Below are 21,842 nucleotides of genomic sequence, written 5' to 3'. Positions count from 1 at the left end.
AATATGGGGAGCATGATTGAGAAAGTATTGTGTGTGGAAGGACGTAGTTGCTCTGGAGAGAGTGCAGAGGAGGTTAACAAGAATGTTGCGAGGGCTAGAGAAGGGCAGCTATGAGGAGAGATTGGATAGGTTGCGGTTATTTTCCTTGGAACAAAGAAAGCTGACTTAATTGAGGTGTACAAAATTATGAGGGTAAGTGATACAATGGACAGGATAAAATTGTTTCCATTGGTGGAGAATTCTAGAACCATGGGACATAGATTCAAGTTAAGAGACAGAAGGTGAAGAGAGGACACGAGGAAGAAGTTTTTTACGCAGGGGGTAGTGGGTGTCTGGAATTTGCTGCCCGAGTTGGTGGTGGAAGCAGAGACCCTAAACTCCTAAAAAGTACCCGGATCAGAACCTTAAGTCCTCTAAGCTACAGGGCTATGGACTGGGTGCAGCAAGGTGGGATTAGAAAGGGCACCTGGGTGTCCTCAGGCTGGCATGGAAAAGATGGGCAGAATGGCCTCCTTCTGTGCTGTAACTTTTCTATGATTCTAAACTGCACATCTTTGGACACTAAGGGACATATTTAACATGACCAATCCACCTCACCTGCACTGCTTTTGATGCTGGAATGAAACCAGAGCACCCAGAGGAAACCCACGCAGACATGGGAAGGATGTGCAAGTTCCACACAGACAGTCACCCAAGGCCAGAATAGAACCCGGGTCTCTGGTGCTGTGAGGCAGCAGTGCCAACCATTGTGCCACTTTGCCGCTTCTGCCTGAAAATGAATCAAAGGCCTTCCGAAACAATGGGTGTGAGGTATTTTTAATCATCCAGATAATCAAGGGATTGATTCATTATGGTCAATGGAAAAACAGTGTAAATGCAAATCCACGAGCATTTGAAACCACTTTTCATCTCTGAGATATCATTAAAAAATTGGACTGGAAATGTTTTTTTCTAGTATTTGTGTACATAACTTATGAAACTTATGGAGCATGTGCCCCAACTGGATGGTTCATGGCTGGCGCAAAATTGGGCCTTGAACTTATTTCAACAATTCACGCAGGCTGCCAGTGTGCATCATACTTCCAGAGCCAGCTCGTCTATTTGAAAGAGTTGAATATTGTGTCACTTGTCTCTCAGCATTGGCATTTAGTTCAATCAAGGTGCCAGAGGACAAAAGGATGGAAGCCTACTGCGGATTGACAGTTACTCTCTGGATCCACTCCTACTGTGGATTGACAGTTACTCTCTGGATCCACTCCTACTGCGGATTGACAGTTACTCTCTGGATCAACTCCTACTGCGGATTGACAGTTACTCTCTGGATCCTCTCCTACTGCGGATTGACAGTTACTCTCTGGATCCACTCCTACTGCCGATTGACAGTTACTCTCTGGATCCACTCCTACTGCGGATTGACAGTTACTCTCTGGATCCACTCCTACTGCGGATTGACAGTTACTCTCTGGATCTACTCCTACCAAAGGTTAACAGTTACTCTCTGGATCCACTCCTACTGCAGGTTAACAGTTACTCTCTGGATATACTCCCACTGCAGGTTAAGTTACTCTCTGGTTCCACTCCTACTGCAGGTTAACAGTTACTCTTTGGATCTACTCCTACTAAAGGTTAACAGTAACTCTCTGGATATACTCCTACTGCAGGTTAAGTTACTCTCTGGATCCACTCCTACTGCAGGTTAACAGTTACTCTTTGGATCCACTCCTACTGCAGGTTAACAGTTACTCTCTGGATCCACTCCTACTGCAGGTTAACAGTTACTCTCTGGATCCACTCCTACTGCAGGTTAAGTTACTCTCTGGATCCACTCCTACTGCAGGTTAACCGTTACTCTCTGGATCCACTCCTACTGCAGGTTAAGTTACTCTCTGGATCCACTCCGACTGCAGGTTAACAGTTACTCTCTGGATCCACTCCTACTGCGGATTGACAGTTACTCTCTGGATCCACTCCTACTGCAGGTTAACCGTTACTCTCTGGATCCACTCCTACTGCAGGTTAACAGTTACTCTCTGGATCCACTCCTACTGCAGGTTAAGTTACTCTCTGGATCCACCCCTACTGCAGGTTAACAGTTACTCTCTGGATCCACTCCTACTGCAGGCCAATAGTTACTCTCTGGATCCACTCCTACTGCGGATTGACAGTTACTCTCTGGATCATCTCCTACTGCAGGTTAACAGTTACTCTCTGGATCATCTCCTACTGCAGGTTAACAGTTACTCTCTGGATCCACTCCTATTGCGGATTGACAGTTACTCTCTGGATCCACTCCTACTGCGGATTGAGAGTTACTCTCTGGATCCCCTCTTACTGCGGATTGACAGTTACTCTCTGGATCCACTCCTACTGCGGATTGGCAGTTACTCTCTGGATCCCCTCCTACTGCGGATTGACAGTTACTCTCTGGATCCCCTCTTACTGCGGATTGACAGTTACTCTCTGGATCCACTCCTACTGCGGATTGACAGTTACTCTCTGGATCCACTCCTACTGCGGATTGACAGTTACTCTCTGGATCCACTCCTACTGCGGATTGACAGTTACTAACTGGATCTACTCCGACTGCAGGTTAACAGTTACTCTCTGGATCCACTCCTACTGCAGGTTAACAGTTACTCTCTGGATCCACTCCTACTGCAGGTTAACAGTTACTCTCTGGATCCCCTCCTACTGCGGATTGAGAGTTACTCTCTGGATCCACTTCTACTGCAGGTTAACAGTTACTCTCTGGATCCACTCCTACTGCGGATTGACAGTTACTAACTGGATCTACTCCGACTGCAGGTTAACAGTTACTCTCTGGATCCACTCCTACTGCGGATTGACAGTTACTAACTGGATCTACTCCGACTGCAGGTTAACAGTTACTCTCTGGATCCACTCCTACTGCGATTGACAGTTACTCTCCGGATCCACTCCTACTGCAGGTTAACAGTTACTCTCTGGATCCACTCCTACTGCAGGTTAACAGTTACTCTCTGGATCCACTCCTACTGCAGGTTAACAGTTACTCTCTGGATCCCCTCCTACTGCGGATTGAGAGTTACTCTCTGGATCCACTTCTACTGCAGGTTAACAGTTACTCTCTGGATCCCCTCCTACTGCGATTGACAGTTACTCTCTGGATCCACTCCTACTGCAGGTTAAGTTACTCTCTGGATCCACTCCTACTGCCGATTGACAGTTACTCTCTGGATCCACTTCTACTGCGGATTGACAGTTACTCTCCGGATCCACTCCTACTGCAGGTTAACAGTTACTCTCTGGATCCACTCCTACTGCGGATTGACAGTTACTCTCTGGATCCACTCCTACTGCAGGTTAACAGTTACTCTCTGGATCCCCTCCTACTGCGGATTGAGAGTTACTCTCTGGATCCACTTCTACTGCAGGTTAACAGTTACTCTCTGGATCCCCTCCTACTGCGGATTGACAGTTACTCTCTGGATCCACTCCTACTGCAGGTTAAGTTACTCTCTGGATCCACTCCTACTGCCGATTGACAGTTACTCTCTGGATCCACTTCTACTGCGGATTGACAGTTACTCTCCGGATCCACTCCTACTGCAGGTTAACAGTTACTCTCTGGATCCACTCCTACTGCGGATTGACAGTTACTCTCTGGATCCACTCCGACTGCGGATTGACAGTTACTCTCCGGATCCACTCCTACTGCAGGTTAACAGTTACTCTCTGGATCAACTCCTACTGCAGGTTAACAGTTACTCTCTGGATCCACTCCTACTGCGGATTGACAGTTACTCTCTGGATCCACTCCGACTGCGGATTGATAGTTACTCTCTGGATCCACTCCGACTGCGGATTGACAGTTACTCTCCGGATCCACTCCAACTGCAGGTTAACCGTTACTCTCTGGATCCACTCCCACTGCGGATTGACAGTTACTCTCTGGATCCACTCCTACTGCCGATTGACAGTTACTCTCTGGATCCCCTCCTACTGCGGATTGACAGTTACTCTCTGGATCCACTCCTACTGCAGGTTAACCGTTACTCTCTGGATCCACTCCCACTGCGGATTGACAGTTACTCTCTGGATCCACTCCGACTGCCGATTGACAGTTACTCTCTGGATCCACTCCTACTGCGGATTGACAGTTACTCTCTGGATCCCCTCCTACTGCAGGTTAACAGTTACTCTCTGGATCCACTCCTACTGCAGGTTAACAGTTACTCTCTGGATCCACTCCTACTGCAGGTTAAGTTACTCTCTGGATCCACTCCTACTGCAGGTTAACCGTTACTCTCTGGATCCACTCCTACTGCAGGTTAAGTTACTCTCTGGATCCACTCCGACTGCAGGTTAACAGTTACTCTCTGGATCCACTCCTACTGCGGATTGACAGTTACTCTCTGGATCCACTCCTACTGCAGGTTAACCGTTACTCTCTGGATCCACTCCTACTGCAGGTTAACAGTTACTCTCTGGATCCACTCCTACTGCAGGTTAAGTTACTCTCTGGATCCACTCCTACTGCAGGTTAACAGTTACTCTCTGGATCCACTCCTACTGCAGGCCGATAGTTACTCTCTGGATCCACTCCTACTGCGGATTGACAGTTACTCTCTGGATCATCTCCTACTGCAGGTTAACAGTTACTCTCTGGATCATCTCCTACTGCAGGTTAACAGTTACTCTCTGGATCCACTCCTATTGCGGATTGACAGTTACTCTCTGGATCCACTCCTACTGCGGATTGAGAGTTACTCTCTGGATCCCCTCTTACTGCGGATTGACAGTTACTCTCTGGATCCACTCCTACTGCGGATTGACAGTTACTCTCTGGATCCACTCCTACTGCGGATTGAGAGTTACTCTCTGGATCCCCTCCAACTGCGGATTGAGAGTTACTCTCTGGATCCCCTCTTACTGCGGATTGAGAGTTACTCTCTGGATCCACTCCTACTGCGGATTGACAGTTACTCTTTGGATCCCCTCCGACTGCGGATTGAGAGTTACTCTCTGGATCCACTCCTACTGCGGATTGACAGTTACTCTCTGGATCCACTCCTACTGCCGATTGACAGTTACTCTCTGGATCCACTCCTACTGCGGATTGACAGTTACTCTCTGGATCCACTCCTACTGCGGATTGACAGTTACTCTCTGGATCCACTCCTACTGCGGATTGAGAGTTACTCTCTGGATCCACTCCTACTGCGGATTGACAGTTACTCTCTGGATCCACTCCTACTGCGGATTGAGAGTTACTCTCTGGATCCACTCCTACTGCGGATTGACAGTTACTCTTTGGATCCACTCCTACTGCGGATTGACAGTTACTCTCTGGATCCACTCCTACTGCGGATTGACAGTTACTCTCTGGATCCACTCCTACTGCGGATTGACAGTTACTCTCTGGATCCACTCCTACTGCGGATTGACAGTTACTCTCTGGATCCACTCCTACTGCGGATTGAGAGTTACTCTCTGGATCCACTCCTACTGCGGATTGAGAGTTACTCTCTGGATCCACTCCGACTGCGGATTGGCAGTTACTCTCTGGATCCACTCCTACTGCGGATTGACAGTTACTCTCTGGATCCACTCCTATTGCGGATTGACAGTTACTCTTTGGATCCACTCCTACTGCGGATTGACAGTTACTCTCTGGATCCACTCCTATTGCGGATTGACAGTTACTCTCTGGATCCACTCCTACTGCGGATTGAGAGTTACTCTCTGGATCCCCTCTTACTGCGGATTGACAGTTACTCTCTGGATCCACTCCTACTGCAGGTTAACAGTTACTCTCTGGATCCACTCCTACTGCGGGTTAACAGTTACTCTCTGGATCCACTCCTACTGCGGATTGTCAGTTACTCTTTGGATCCCCTCCGACTGCGGATTGAGAGTTACTCTCTGGATCCACTCCTACTGCGGATTGACAGTTACTCTTTGGATCCACTCCTACTGCGGATTGACAGTTACTCTCTGGATCCACTCCTACTGCGGATTGACAGTTACTCTCTGGATCCACTCCTACTGCGGATTGACAGTTACTCTTTGGATCCCCTCCGACTGCGGATTGAGAGTTACTCTCTGGATCCCCTCTTACTGCGGATTGACAGTTACTCTCTGGATCCACTCCTACTGCGGATTGACAGTTACTCTCTGGATCCACTCCTACTGCGGATTGACAGTTACTCTCTGGATCCACTCCTACTGCGGATTGACAGTTACTCTCTGGATCCACTCCTACTGCAGGTTAACAGTTACTCTCTGGATCCCCTCCTACTGCGGATTGAGAGTTACTCTCTGGATCCACTTCTACTGCAGGTTAACAGTTACTCTCTGGATCCCCTCCTACTGCGATTGACAGTTACTCTCTGGATCCACTCCTACTGCAGGTTAAGTTACTCTCTGGATCCACTCCTACTGCCGATTGACAGTTACTCTCTGGATCCACTCCTACTGCAGGTTAACAGTTACTCTCTGGATCCACTCCTACTGCGGATTGACAGTTACTCTCTGGATCCACTCCGACTGCGGATTGACAGTTACTCTCCGGATCCACTCCTACTGCAGGTTAACAGTTACTCTCTGGATCAACTCCTACTGCAGGTTAACAGTTACTCTCTGGATCCACTCCTACTGCGGATTGACAGTTACTCTCTGGATCCACTCCGACTGCGGATTGACAGTTACTCTCTGGATCCACTCCGACTGCGGATTGACAGTTACTCTCCGGATCCACTCCTACTGCAGGTTAACCGTTACTCTCTGGATCCACTCCCACTGTGGATTGACAGTTACTCTCTGGATCCACTCCTACTGCCGATTGACAGTTACTCTCTGGATCCCCTCCTACTGCGGATTGACAGTTACTCTCTGGATCCACTCCTACTGCAGGTTAACCGTTACTCTCTGGATCCACTCCCACTGCGGATTGACAGTTACTCTCTGGATCCACTCCGACTGCCGATTGACAGTTACTCTCTGGATCCACTCCTACTGCGGATTGACAGATACTCTCTGGATCCCCTCCTACTGCAGGTTAACAGTTACTCTCTGGATCCACTCCTACTGCGGATTGACAGTTACTCTCTGGATCCACTCCTACTGCAGGTTAACAGTTACACTCTGGATCCACTCCCACTGCGGATTGACAGTTACTCTCTGGATCTACTCCTACTAAAGGTTAACAGTTACTCTCTGGATCCGCTCCTGCTGCAGGTTAAGTTACTCTCTGGATCCACTCCTACTAAAGGTTAACAGTTACTCTCTGGATCCACTCCTACTAAAGGTTAACAGTTACTCTCTGGATCCACTCCTACTGCAGGTTAACAGTTACTCTCTGGATCCACTCCTACTAAAGGTTAACAGTTACTCTCTGGATCCACTCCTACTGCAGGTTAACAGTTACTCTCTGGATCCACTCCTACTGCGGATTGACAGTTACTCTCTGGATCCACTCCTACTGCGGATTGACAGTTACTCTCTGGATCCACTCCGACTGCGGATTGACAGTTACTCTCTGGATCCACTCCTACTGCGGATTGACAGTTACTCTCTGGATCCACTCCTACTGCCGATTGACAGTTACTCTCTGGATCCACTCCTACTGCAGGTTAACAGTTACTCTCTGGATCCACTCCTACTGCAGGTTAACAGTTACTCTCTGGATCCACTCCTACTGCGGATTGACAGTTACTCTCTGGATCCACTCCTACTGCGGATTGAGAGTTACTCTCTGGATCCACTCCTACTGCGGATTGACAGTTACTCTCTGGATCCACTCCTACTGCGGATTGGCAGTTACTCTCTGGATCCACTCCTACTGCGGATTGACAGTTACTCTCTGGATCCACTCCTACTGCGGATTGACAGTTACTCTCTGGATCCACTCCTACTGCAGGTTAACAGTTACTCTCTGGATCCACTCCTACTGCGGATTGACAGTTACTCTCTGGATCCACTCCGACTGCGGATTGACAGTTACTCTCTGGATCCACTCCTACTGCGGATTGACAGTTACTCTCTGGATCCACTCCTACTGCAGGTTAAGTTACTCTCTGGATCCACTCCTACTGCAGATTGACAGTTACTCTCTGGATCCACTCCGACTGCGGATTGACAGTTACTCTCTGGATCCACTCCTACTGCGGATTGACAGTTACTCTCTGGATCCACTGCGACTGCAGGTTACAGTTACTCTCTGGATCCACTCCTACGGCAGGTTAACAGTTACTCTCTGGATCCACTCCGACTGCGGATTGACAGTTACTCTCTGGATCCACTCCTACTGCGGATTGACAGTTACTCTCTGGATCCACTCCAACTGCAGGTTAACAGTTACTCTCTGGATCCCCTCCTACTGCAGATTGACAGTTACTCTCTGGATCCACTCCTACTGCGGACTGACAGTTACTCTCTGGATCCCCTCCTACTGCGGATTGACAGTTACTCTCTGGATCCACTCCTACTGCAGGTTAACAGTTACTCTCTGGATCCACTCCTACTGCGGGTTAACAGTTACTCTCTGGATCCCCTCCTACTGCGGATTGACAGTTACTCTCTGGATCCACTCCTACTGCGATTGACAGTTACTCTCTGGATCCACTCCTACTGCGATTGACAGTTACTCTCTGGATCCACTCCTACTGCAGGTTAACAGTTACTCTCTGGATCCACTCCTACTGCAGGTTAACAGTTACTCTCTGGATCCACTCCTGCTGCAGGTTAACAGTTACTCTCTGGATCCACTCCTACTGCGGATTGACAGTTACTCTCTGGATCCACTCCTACTGCGGATTGACAGTTACTCTCTGGATCCCCTCCTACTGCGGATTGACAGTTACTCTCTGGATCCACTCCTACTGCGGATTGACAGTTACTCTCTGGATCCACTCCTACTGCGGATTGACAGTTACTCTCTGGATCCACTCCTACTGCAGGTTAACAGTTACTCTCTGGATCCACTCCTACTGCGGATTGACAGTTACTCTCTGGATCCACTCCTACTGCAGGTTAACAGTTACTCTCTGGATCCACTCCTACTGCGGATTGACAGTTACTCTCTAGATCCACTCCTACTGCGGATTGACAGTTACTCTCTGGATCCACTCCTACTGCGGATTGACAGTTACTCTCTGGATCTACTCCTGCTGCAGGTTAACAGTTACTCTCTGGATCCACTCCTGCTGCAGGTTAACAGTTACTCTCTGGATCCACTCCTACTGCAGGTTAACAGTTACTCTCTGGATCTACTCCTACTAAAGGTTAACAGTTACTCTCTGGATCCACTCCTACTGCAGGTTAACAGTTTATCTCTGGGTCCACTCCTACTGCACGCCGATAGTTACTCTCTGGATCTACTCCTACTGCAGGTCGATAGTTACTCTCTGGATCCACTCTTACTGCAGGTTAACAGTTACTCTCTGGATCCACTCCTACTGCAGGTTAACAGTTACTCTCTGAATCCACTCCTACTGCAGGTCGATAGTTAACCTCTGGATCTACTCCTACTGCCGTTTAACAGCTACTCTCTGGATCCACTCCTATTTATCGTTGACAGGCACTCCCAGGATCCACTCCTACTGCAGCTTGACAGGTACTCTTAGAATTCAGTCCTCTTGGCTCATTGCCAACTTGAAAAAGGAAACTTTTTTTGGGTGGCACTTCTCGCTGGGCTCCAGTGATGTTCTGAAATTCTGAGCTGTGTGATCCCAAAATCTGCTCCATTCAGGGCAACCCAATGTCTCAGGGAGAATCTAAAACATATATTAGTCCGTCACTGGGGCACGTGACTCTTGTTTCAATTAGATGCCATGGATGCGTGCAAAAATGTTTCATCAGATATCCTTGGGCATGGATAGGTGTACTGTGGAAATAATGTTTTTGGTTCCCATTCTACACTTGAAAAATGTGAATATTTTGAAAAAAACAGCTTTAAAAGTAACTTCTTTTCCAAAGTCTTTCTGCGCAAAACTGGTCAAAGGATCCTGAAAAATGCAACAGCAATGAAGGAGCTAATACCTGAGTAACATGTAGGTGACATTCATATAACTAGCACACACAGCATGACTGTATGAACAAATAATAGTTTTATTCTCAAGCCATTACAGTCAAGAAAACTGTACAGAACAAATAAAGGATCATAAGTTTACAAAGAACAGAATTAAAGAATTCTGAATCTCAAAACACCAAAAAAAGACATTCAAAGTGTTAGAATATATAACAATTTATTGACAACTGTCAAGTGTTGTCCACTTGGAGCATCATTTGATAAATATAAAGCAGTGTATAGCATGTCATTTATTTAAAAAAAAGAAAGGATTCATGCTAAAATAGAGTTGTGTACATTTAGAAAAATGCCACCAATTTCTGGCTCATGCTTCTTAAAAAAGCTCATGATTTTAATATATAAGAAAATCTTTTTTTTTAAATTAAATTACTAAAGTGAACTTCATTTCAAAAAAACATTCCCAACTACTCGATTTTTGTGCCAGACAAAAAAAGTTTTATATAAGCTTTTATTACATTTGCACTGACCCAAAGACATATTGAGTGAGTTAAATTTCCATTTAAAGCATGGTCAGATTTGCGGTACATTGGCAACAATTTGTCTTTCATCCTCTTTTTCGGTCTTTTTCAATTTTCATCTTTTAATTCACACTGACTTGACAAAAGGTTCTGAAAAGACCTCTGCAAAAAACACCACCTATTACTATCTGAAATCAGGTTGATTTCAGATAATAATTTAAACAGCATCTAAACACTCCACAAACAGCGCCACCTTCTTGTGGCTAATTGAATTTGGACATCATTTTGCAATAAAACCATGCAAACTAACATACAGTTTAATTTAAATTCAGTACTTGTGGAATACGAATCTGTCTTCAACACATATATATAATTTATTTTAAGTTATCCAGCCCTTGCATTTTTGAGATTAAAATAAATCTAGTGCTTCAGTCTAAAATGAACCACACCAAATACTCAACCCTTTTGAAATAAACATGCTAACACAATAACATGAAGAGTGATACAAGATAATGGTACAGAAATTATCTTTAACTACATTAATTAGTGTCACTTAAAATGATTAAGACACAAAGATTCAGCCAGCATTCCAAAAAAAAACTCATATCAATATGTTTGAGGTAAACATTATAATTGCTGAAGACTTATAAAGGCATCAGTTTTGTTAACATTCAAATTACAATGCTGTACCTGAATGTATTCAACACAATAAAATTTACTTTACTTGAAAAAAAATCTACATGCATAAAAACTCCTTCCTTAACTGATGGTTTCTCAATGTTGACATATATGATAATTTGGGTTACAGGTCACAGCACTTCAGTAATCATAAAAATTGAATGAAGGCTCCTAATTCGGTCACTGAAAGCAAAGGAAATGAACTCAGATTGATCTAAATAAATGTTCTAAACATTAGACAAAAAAAAAATGTAATCAGTGACAGAAAATGTATAATTTTCATGCAAAAAGTGTGTCAACATTTTCAAAATAATCTCCCAGAACATTGTACAAGATGTTAGGAGCAGCCGGTAATGGAATAAGACTGGTTGAGTGATGCTGCTAATGTACTTCTAACGTGATAGGAGAGACTACTGGAAATTGCATCCACAGCACAGAATCCTCCAACCACATTCCTCTGGCAGCCGCTCCCTTCTCCCAGCTAAACTTCAAGACAGTAAAAAAGTAAGGCAGCTGTTAACGTCCATCAACAAAAGTGCAGTCTGTACATTTCCAGTTAAGTCACACTCCACTAGAGCAGATGGAGCAGCCATGCACTTCAGTGGTTAGGCTGGTTCAGCAGATTTTTCCAACAACATGGCCACTTGCTTCAGTTTTCAGAGGATCCAGAGCCACAAATCATCACCGGGGCACACACAGCCCCTGACTTAATTTCCATGTCTCATCTTTCCTGAGTCCCACACCAATTCCAAGACTCTTTCCCTGTGTCTCAGCATGTCTGGTGTCAATAATAAGGCTGATGGCACAACTGTAGAGAACTCTGGGCAAACACCCTTAGTTTTCATGACTTCACTGAAGGGTCAAAACAGTTAGATTATTAAATAACTATGTTGAATCACATTCAGGCATAGCTAAAGTTAGACATGAAAAAATTAACAGTTTACTATTGCCTGCGATTAGAGGATAAATAGTAGCTAGAAATTGTATAATACAATCTTCGACAAAGAAAATTAAATTCTTACCTTGGCAAATTCTTGTCAAGTCAGGAAATGGACAAAAAGAATAGCTAAACCAATATTCAACAGCATTACCAGGATAACCAAGATGGTATTTGGACTCTGTAATGTTTTTAAAAAGGTATCGTTATTAATGTGACTTTAGCAGCACAATTTTAAAGAAATGCTTTATTCACCCATTTTCTTTCAAAAGGGCGTCTTCTCAAACATTGAATTACCCAATAGAATGAATTATTCCTAAATCCTGCCTGTTATGTTGACAGCTATTCAAGGTGCTCTAATTACCTTTAATATAAACTTTACATGACTCTTTAATAATACATCAGAATATGCAAGATCCTATTAATAAAATGCAATTCAACATCAGTCATATGATGGCAGAGGCATTCTGACTAAAACTGAAAATGAACTCTGCGGAGTCTGCATGTTCTCCCTCTGTCTGTTGGGTTTCCTCTGGGTGCTCGAGTTTCCTCCCACAAGTCCCGAAAGACGTGCTGTGCTGTTAGGTGAATTGGACATTCTGAATTCTCTCTCTGTGTACCAAAACAGACGCCGGAATGTGGCGACTAGGGGCTTTTCACAGTAACTTCATTGCAGTGTTAATGTAAGCCTACTTGTGACAATAAAAAATATTATTATTATATAGTAAAAAAATATATTTTAAAAAGTTGATCTGAACCAACAGCGAATAATGGTGTTTGATACACCTGCGATTAAATTGGTCTTGTAACCCTTTGAAGACAGTGGGGTGGCGAAAAGAGTTAGAGTGAAAAGAGTTAGACGGGCAGCACGGTAGCATAGTGGTTAGCACAGTTGCTTCACAACTCCAGGGTCCCAGGTTCGATTCCCGGCTTGGGTCACTGTCTCTGCGGAGTCTGCACATTCTCCCCGTGTGTGCGTGGGTTTCCTCTGGGTGCTCCGGTTTCCTCCCACAGTCCAAAGATGTGCAGGTTAGGTGGATTGGCGATGATAAATTGTCCTTAGTGTCCAAAAATGTTAGGTGGGGTTGCTGGGTTACAGGGATAGGATGGAAGTGTGGGCTTAAGTAGAGTGCTCTTTCCAAGGGCCGGTGCACTCGATGGGCCAAATGGCCTCCTTCTGCACTGTAAATTCTATGATTCTATGAAAGGGTTTACACTGGACCGTGGAATGACTTATGCAGCTAATTAGATGAACATCATCTAAACCTAATGGATAGTATATTTTCAATGAAAGTAATTGGTTTTCTTGTTGCCTCCTTAATTCATGTGTGACTTTTAAAAAAAAACTTGATTTTAAAATGCAGGAATGTTTAACCTTCCTCCATTGTTTATAGAATGGATGGATACTCAGCAACAACTGCTGAGGCAGAGTCAAGGGATCACTCCAAAAAGGAACTAGACACTTGTATGGTTGGAATAGGACTGGTTGATTGAAGGATATTATTAGAACATAAGAACGTAGAACATAGAACATACAGTGCAGAAGGAGACCATTTGGTCCATCAAAGTCTGCATCGACCCACTTATGCTCTCACTTCCACCCTATCCCCGTAACCCAATAACCCCTCCTAACCTTTTTTTGGTCACTAAGGGCAATTTATCATGGCCAATCCACCTAACTTGCAGGTCTTTGGACTGTGGGAGGAAACCGGAGCACCCGGAGGAAACCCACACAGACACGGGGAGAACGTGCTGACTCTGCACAGACAATGTCCCAGCAGGGAATCGATCCTGGGATCCTGGCGCTGTGAAGCTACAGTGCTAATCACTTGTGCTACCGTGCTGCCCCAATGATGGAGATAATTCAACAGTTCATGAGTTATAATGGGAGGAGGAATATTGCAGCCTGGGAGGCCATAACATTCTGGAGTACTTTCAATATTTGGATGATAATTTATGGAGACTGTTAAGTATTCATAAAGAACGTTCCCTCAGAATATTAAATCAGTGATATAGAATGTTGTTCACAAAAACAGACAGCAAATTCCTGCAATTTCTTGTGATGAAATACAAAAATATTCTGCTTCTAGGTAGGAAATGTTTTAATTGTACTTAGCTGGGTGGCTGAGAATGATTTTAAATGAAATTTGAGACAGGTGAAATAAAGCGAGATCCTCAAAGGAGCAAAAAGTGCCAGAGGGGCTTGGGATCAGGCCAAGGTGGTGGAGGATGTCGCTCGGGGCTGGGAGATGAGGGAGGTGGAGGGGAATGCGGAGGGGTATCCTCATCCCTCAGCTTGGTTTCCGATAAGGCAAAGCCACAATGTAGATACAATGATCCCATACAAGTTCATGGATGGCAAGGGGCTTGTTCACAAGTGTGAATGGATGCTCGAGCAGAGTCGACAGGATCAGGGGGGGGAGGGGGAGTTGAATGGGAAAGGAATTGGCAAGTACTCAGTGGACGGGCTGGGAGGTAGGTTTGCTGAGAGAATACCATGGTGCAACTGGACTCGTTACTCGTAATGAACCAGAGCAAAATGTCTCAATGAGCCCTTTGATGGATGCCAAAAAAGGCACTAAAGTCTAGGCTTATCTAAGAGCGAGTCAAGCCTAGAATGGAAGATTGAGAGTAGAAAAATCAAGGAGTACTGAAGCATTGGGGTAGGAAATTGGCTGAGTAGAGCACCTGTCAGGGAAGTAGGTAGCCTGATGGTAAAAAAGAAGGATCTGGGAGGGATAAAAATAAAAGTTTTTAAACAGTGAGAAACAATTAGCAGTACAATTGATCTGCTTGGGTTCAAATTTAAAAGTTGCCACTTCTACTTCTTTGCTATTTTTATGCTAGACTCAGTTATTAGTTTCTGTGTTAGAATCAGAATTTTGAGAGCATTAGCACTTCTGGAACTCAAAGAATTTCTGCGGCTAGCAATAAATCGTTTGCAGAGGTGGTTTCAAATAGAATATAAAATGGCCTTCAAGAAGGACCTTTAAAAAAATGTTTTTAACCTTTTATGTTTGGAAATAGAGAGCATTAAAATCAGTTATAATCTGCTTGATATCTGAGAAGACTCCCAAGCCAGGAATTAAAATCAACCCTTGCATCTCGAAGTGGGGGGTGCAGGACCTGGTGGTGGCAGAGCTACTTCTTCAAAATGAACAGGTTTCTGATTTTCAAATTGGCTTTCTGAAATCATTTTTCACCTACAAAATCAAAATATGGGACAGGATTACAAAGCAAAACAGATGGAGAACTAGAAAACCAACAAACATTTTGGTTTTGGGAATCAAAAGGCGGTCAAAAGATTAATAAAAATCTCATTCACTTAATTACTTTGAGGAAATCAAAACATTTGGCTCGATGCTAAATATGCAGTGGTTTCTCATTCTGAATGGAACGAATTAAAAAAAACATTTTGATCAAATTGTCACCAGTTTGAGAAATGTATCTTGTTCCATCTTCACCTTCTTTCCAATGCAAATAGTCCAACAAGCAGCAGAATCGGCTTTTGCTTTTTGAATACTTTTCCAATTGCCTGCAAGCTAACTTTTTGTGATTAATGTATAAGAACAGCCCGATCCCTCTATATCGCAGCATTCAGCAATTTCTTTCAATTAAAATAATATTCTGTTCTTCTATTCTTCCTGCCAAAGTGGACAACTTCACATTTTTCCACATTATACTCCATCGACAAAAGTGTTGCTCACTCACCCTGTCTAATTCCCTTTGGAGACTCTTCGTACCCTCCACACAACTTGTTTTCCTATCTATTTTCGTATCATTAGCAAATCGGCGACAATACAGTGGGTCCTTCATTCAAGTCATTAATACAGATCATGGATAGTTGAGGCCCCAGCACTAATCCCTGTGGCAATCCACTAATTGTTTGCCAACCTGAAAATGACCCATTTACCCTGACTTACATTGCCTATTAGTTAACCATGCTCGATCCATGCGAATATATCACTCCAATACCATGAGTTCTTCTCTTGTGTAGTAACCGTTTATGTGGAACCTTGTTGAATTCCTTTTGGAAATCAAAATACATCTACTGGTTCCTCATTATCTACCTTGCTTGTTACATACTCAAGGCGTCAAGGGATAACAAGTGGCAATTTTAGAATTGGGTATGCTGTAAATTTATTTTCTAGGTATATTGATCATTTATTTAAACACTTTCTATTGTTTTAGAGAATAACTTCTAAATATGTATATTTGAAGATGTGTACACTGTTATACAACACAAAACACGAAATAGGTTCCCCTATTTTGGCAATCTGATTTTGTCAAAATAATAATTTGGCTTTTTTTCAGCTCTGATTAGTTAATCTTTGCTCGTTTTATACTCCTGAAATATTTTAAAAGCCTACACGGTTTCAATGTCTCTTTTCTCAGGTGAAGCAGCTGGATGATTTCACAGATTTGAACAAAACTGGCTGGTGACATCTGATTTGCTCTGATTATGTCAGGTAATAGAATGTGGTGTAGGATTAATCTGAATAACCTTTCTATTTTTCCATCAGTGGTACTTTTCAGGGTGCTATGGAAAACTGCAGCAACAAGTGATGGATACATACCGACTCCACAATTTCTTCTGTTTCTTCCACACTAACATCACGTGATCGGGATTTTGATAGTTTCTTTGGTTCAGGTACAACAGTAGACAACTGTTTCTTCAATTTTGGCTCAGATTTAGATTCCTTGACAGGTGACTTTGTGGGCATCGGCTTTGGCGGTGGTGGTAACCTTCCGAGTGCCATGGGTGAAGGATTAGCCTGTTCATCTGGTTCTTCAGGTGGCAGCTTTACATCTGTGCGCACAAAGTAACTGTGGTATGCACTATGTAACTGTCCATTGCCAGCAGTTGTGGGCATGGAAACTGCTGACTTTGGCTGTTTCCACTCATTCCCTTGCTTTGCACTCATCTTGGCAATACTTTTTGATGATGATCTATTCCCTGCCGCTCCTGATACATCCTTGTTAACGCTGCTGGAAGAGTCTTTATTCCAGCTTGTGTTTGGAGTTTTCTGGTATATTGGTGGTGAAGGAGGAGGTGTAGGACCAGGACTGTGTCCAGGTGTATGTGGTGGAGTTGTACCTTTCCTGTAGAAGTGAGGACTGTTATTCGCTGAAGATGGTTTCTTTTCTTTTGGAGGGGGAGGTTCTTCTTTCTTCTCTGTGTATCCCATTGCCTCCTGCATTCTCTGTTTAATGTAATCTAGTCCTAGAAAAAGAGAAAAATATTTGTGAAACAACAATTAGGAAAAAGCTAATAGTGAGAGGAGACGTGTTGACGAAGGAAACAAATGCATTACAACACAATTAAATAACAAGGACCACACTTCGGTTTAATGCCAGTCATTTACAGATGTGAAAAATGTCTGTTCAAACGAATTGCTTTCATGAAATGGATAATTGTCAAAAATTACATTTGTGGAATTTGGAAGATTATGCTAAAAGTTTAGAAAAAGATGGGAGGCAAGGGGCCCTTCTAAATTCAAGTGTAATAATCTTAAGCAGTGACTTGCTAGTGAGTTGTCAGCAAGATTTTGCTATAAAGGAGTCACCTAACACACGCATTGCATGGCAGACCTTTTTGAAAACTGAGACATTTGAAGTATTTTGCAGTTTGTTTTAAATATAGAGCCGCATAGATGTCACTAATCTCCAGGTGAGTAACTGCTAATGTCACTTTAGCAAGCTTTTGTACATTTAGATAAATACTCAAAAGTAAGACAAAAAGTCAAATGAATTCTATAAATAACAGAAGACAATGACAGGTGAAGAAGGAAGTAAAACACAAAAGTGTGGGGGGGGGAATTTTCCACCCCTTTATCGGCGGGCGGGAATGGTGGCGGGAGGGGAGAATCGAGGGGGAAATCCCAAAATGGCTTTCTCGCTGGCAGGATTTTCCCGCTCGAATGTCCCTGCCAATAATGTAAGGGGTTGCCACCATGAATGGTCGGGAACCTCATTACCAAATATATAAATAAAATTCCTGTGTTTCCCCTGTCCCCACACTTAAGTATTTCCCTCCCCGCTGACAAACGGGAACTTAGTGAATGGTCCCTGCTGGGGGTGCAGAGGTAAGTAGAGCCTGGGCGGGGTGGGGGCGGGGAAGGGGGGGCGGGGGGGTCATGCCCCGGTAGTGTCTCCTGCACTGCTGGGCGGCTTCCATTGGGGAGATATGGGGTGGGGCGGATTGGGTTCTGATGTTCCCCTGGGAGTGGGGAGAAACTCCCAAGTCTGTAGGGAAGTGGGGGCTCAGTTTGATATTTGTGTTTCTTTCTTTATTTTTATTGTTTTCAGATCAGGGCACGCTTTATTAATACTGCCCCCATCTGTCGGGGGCTGAGGGAGCTAGTGGGCCCACCCTGCCATTAGGACCTGCTTCCAGGATCTTTTTGACAATGTGTCATAAAATATGGTGGAAAAAGCCGGCCAAACATTACTTTTCCCAGCTGACTTGAGACGTTGTCACAACAAGAGAGGATTCCGCCCAAAGAAATACAAGAATCAAGAGAAGATTAAACCTTTAGAATAGCGGAAAGAAGCAAATTAAGCTAAAAGGAGGAAAAAATGCAGCATGTAAGGATTAACAAGGCTAAAGAAACAATACAGTTGTCAAATGTAGTTCCACAAAGATTTAAAACATAGAGCCGCATAGTTGTCAACACTCTCCAGGTGATGAAAAGAAAAATGGCTCCGGCTTGTGGAGTTAAAATGAAGGGAATAAATAGAATCAAATAGAGAATCAAAATGGCCTAAAAATCAGTCCATTGGAAGAATTCTTAATGCACAGCCTGAAATTCCTAACTCTGCTACTTTAGAGTATTACTTGTTCAAATCAAATGGCTTAATACTTAGAATAATCTCCTTCCAGCAAATATGTGTTATCTCTTTGACCCCCTTATTTTGGAGCTCTTCATGCAGCCTTGTCTGGGTCCAGCTCCCCCCTCCCCTCTCTCGGTCTTGTGTCTCTGCCTTCCATTAATCATCTTCAACTTTCCACATTGCCGCTCCTCGTCCTCATTAGGCCACACACCCCTCACGCCTCGGCCTCCATCCCCAGTCAAACTTCTGACCTTTGTTGCGGTAGCAACATGAGTCCAGAAGCACAGTAGTGTTCATCTGGACATTGCTGTGTTGTACCAGGAGCAAGGAGACCCCTGTATCTCCCTACCCCAGGCACAGCACTGATCCGATACAGTGACAGAAAGGTTTTTTGACTTAACTCGGCTCCTCAATGCCTAAATCTAACCAGGATCTTCCAGGGATATAGCACAAGACATATACACCAGAAACAAACAACTATGGAATGTGCATCAGAATAAAAAGAACTAAAAGATGATCAGCGCCAGAGTTCGTGAAATGCAGCCGCTCTGTGCTCACATCATGTGACCCCCGTCTTGTCAATTTTATCCCTCTTTTCACAAGTGGGAACATTTCCTCCCCTGTCTTCTCTGTTGGGGTCCCTCAGATTTTGAATACTTCTTTCAAATCTCCTTTCAGCCTTCTTTTCTACAAGGAAGAGTCACAACTTCTCCAATCTATCTTCATGGCTGTAGTTGCTCATCCTTGAAACCATCCTCATAAACCTCTTCTGCACTGTCCGTCTTCATATACTTCTTAAAATGTGGCGCCCAAAACTGTATGTAATATTTCAGCTGGCATCTTTTAGAAGTTCAACATAAGCACCTTGCTCTTGTACTCTGTGTCCCTATTAATCAAGTCTATTGATTAATAGGGACACTGCTCTCTCAACCAGTACTGCCATCTTCAATTACTTTTGCACATACACACCCAGGTCTCTCTAATCCTGCACCCTCTTTATTTTATACAATCTCTCCAAGAATCATCTTACATTTCTCCATATTGAACTTCACCTGCCACTTTTCTGCCCATTCCAACAACTTGCCTCTGCCCTTATGAAGCTCTACACTGTCCTGTCCACAATGTACAATGCTTCCATGTTTTCTATCGCTCACTAATTTTGAAGTTGTTCCCCTACACCAAGGTCGAGATCATTAATATTTATCGGGAAAAGCAAGGATCTCAATACTGACCTCTGTGCAGCTCTACTAGAAATCTTTCTCCAGCCCTAAAACATCAATTATCCATCACATTTGTTTTCTGTCACTCAGTCACTTTCATATCCATGTTGCTACTGCCCCTTTTATTCCATTAGCTAAATATTTGCTCACAATTCTATCATGTGGCATTGAGCGTGATCTTCCCAAAATGGAACAAAGTCCCCGAACGAGCGCGTTTAGTCGTGTGTTTCCCAGCACTTGCAGTGCCGAGAAATATGTGGCTATTCAATGAACTTGTTTGAATAAGGGGCCTAAACGTGGAGCTCTGCTCAGCAGAACTCCCTGTTGTAGCGAGAGATGGGAAGCCATTTTTAAATGGGGCCCCGATTTCAGAGGCCCAGAAAAAAAATCCCCAGCCCAAACGCAATATCGGAGGGTCTCCCACCCCACCCCCCCCAACCAACACCCATTGCGGGTCAACCCCGGCCCGACCAGGCGCGCATGCAAACAAATGCCAGGCTTGCACCCAGGCAATGCCAACCTGGCGCCCTGGTAGTGCCCCTGCCAGATGACAGTACCACCTGGGCAGTGCCAGTCTGGCATGCAGGTGGCATTGTCAGGGTGCCAGACTGGTAGTGCCAGGGGCCCAGATGCACCAGCAGTGCCAGGGCACCACCCTGCCCAAAGAGCATACAGCTGGGGGTTCCAATCCCTTGGAGACCCCCATGAGTGCTGTTTCCGCCGGTCAACATTTGTGGGGAACAGTACCAAATGGCGCTCGACAAGGTACCCAAGGCGAAGGGCTTGAATCCCAAAGCGTCAGGTACCTTGGGAATCTGCACATTAGAGTAAGGCCTCGCTCCAATATGCAAATTTGCCAAAAACTGATCCTACTCATTGTGGACGGGTTTCCCCTTGCAACATCTCGCATAATTGAGTTGAATCTCTTGAGGTGGTGTGAGCCGGGTAGATCCTGGGAGCGAGGTCTCCCGTCTTTCACCGGCCAGACTGCGCCACGGCAAGTTGCTTTTCTGGCGTAGTGTGGCTGGAAGATTGCACCCATTGTATCAAATGGCTTTTGGAAGTCTATGTACATCACATCAACAACACTGGCCTCAACTCACTCTGTTACCACTTCAAAATTCCAGCAAGCCAGTTAAACATGATTTTCCCGAAGAAACCCATGCTGGCTCTTCTGTATTAGCCCGTATTTGTACAAGTGACTATTAATTCTGCAAGACAGCTCTCCCAATTTTGGCACAAGTCCTCAGATGTTTGGCAGCAGAACTTTATAGAGTTGACGAGGCAGGGTGTGCATTTTCACTTCTATTGCCTCGGTTGATTCTAGGTGATCTGTCTAGTTTTATTCTTTGAGGTATGTCCCTGCATAAGGAGAATTTGAAATTGTGGTCTGCTGGCACGAAAGGAGCATCACAACTGTACTGTTTATTAAGAAAATAAGAAACAGGAACATTAGGCCATTCAGCCCTTTGAGCCCATTCTGCCATTCAATGAGATCATGGTTGATCTACTACTTCAACACCAGTTTCTTACACAATCCACATATCCTTTTCTGTTTTTAATAGGCAGAAACCTTCCCCAACCAGGGGAAACATTTTCCCTGCATCAATCCTATCTATTCCTTTAAGTATTTTGTAGGCTACAAA

At 44.3% G+C, this 21,842-nt stretch overlaps 1 protein-coding gene across 3 annotated transcripts in view; it reads right to left on the bottom strand.

Annotated features, from left to right (window-relative positions):
• Window positions 1-10,069: 10,069 nt before the first annotated feature.
• LOC140385412 (junctophilin-1-like) overlaps window positions 10,070-21,842 on the bottom strand; it is a 185,884-nt gene continuing 174,111 nt past the window's right edge. Inside the window, exons 4-6 of one of the 3 annotated variants that reach the window (XM_072467536.1) lie at window positions 16,720-17,366; window positions 12,228-12,323; window positions 10,070-12,057 (exon numbers count right to left, since the gene is read on the bottom strand). In XM_072467536.1, the coding sequence (XP_072323637.1) occupies window positions 12,243-12,323; window positions 16,720-17,366 (728 nt within the window). In that variant the 3' untranslated portion in view covers window positions 10,070-12,057; window positions 12,228-12,242. Of the gene's footprint in view, window positions 12,058-12,227; window positions 12,324-16,719; window positions 17,367-21,842 lie in introns of those variants that run through there. The other 2 variants (XM_072467538.1, XM_072467540.1) reach the window with 2 other exon arrangements.

Source organism: Scyliorhinus torazame, chromosome 11 (genome assembly GCF_047496885.1).
Source record: "Scyliorhinus torazame isolate Kashiwa2021f chromosome 11, sScyTor2.1, whole genome shotgun sequence".
NCBI lineage: Eukaryota > Metazoa > Chordata > Chondrichthyes > Carcharhiniformes > Scyliorhinidae > Scyliorhinus > Scyliorhinus torazame.
The sequence above is the reverse complement of the archived record's forward strand: the minus strand, read 5'-3'. Positions and strand labels throughout refer to the sequence as shown.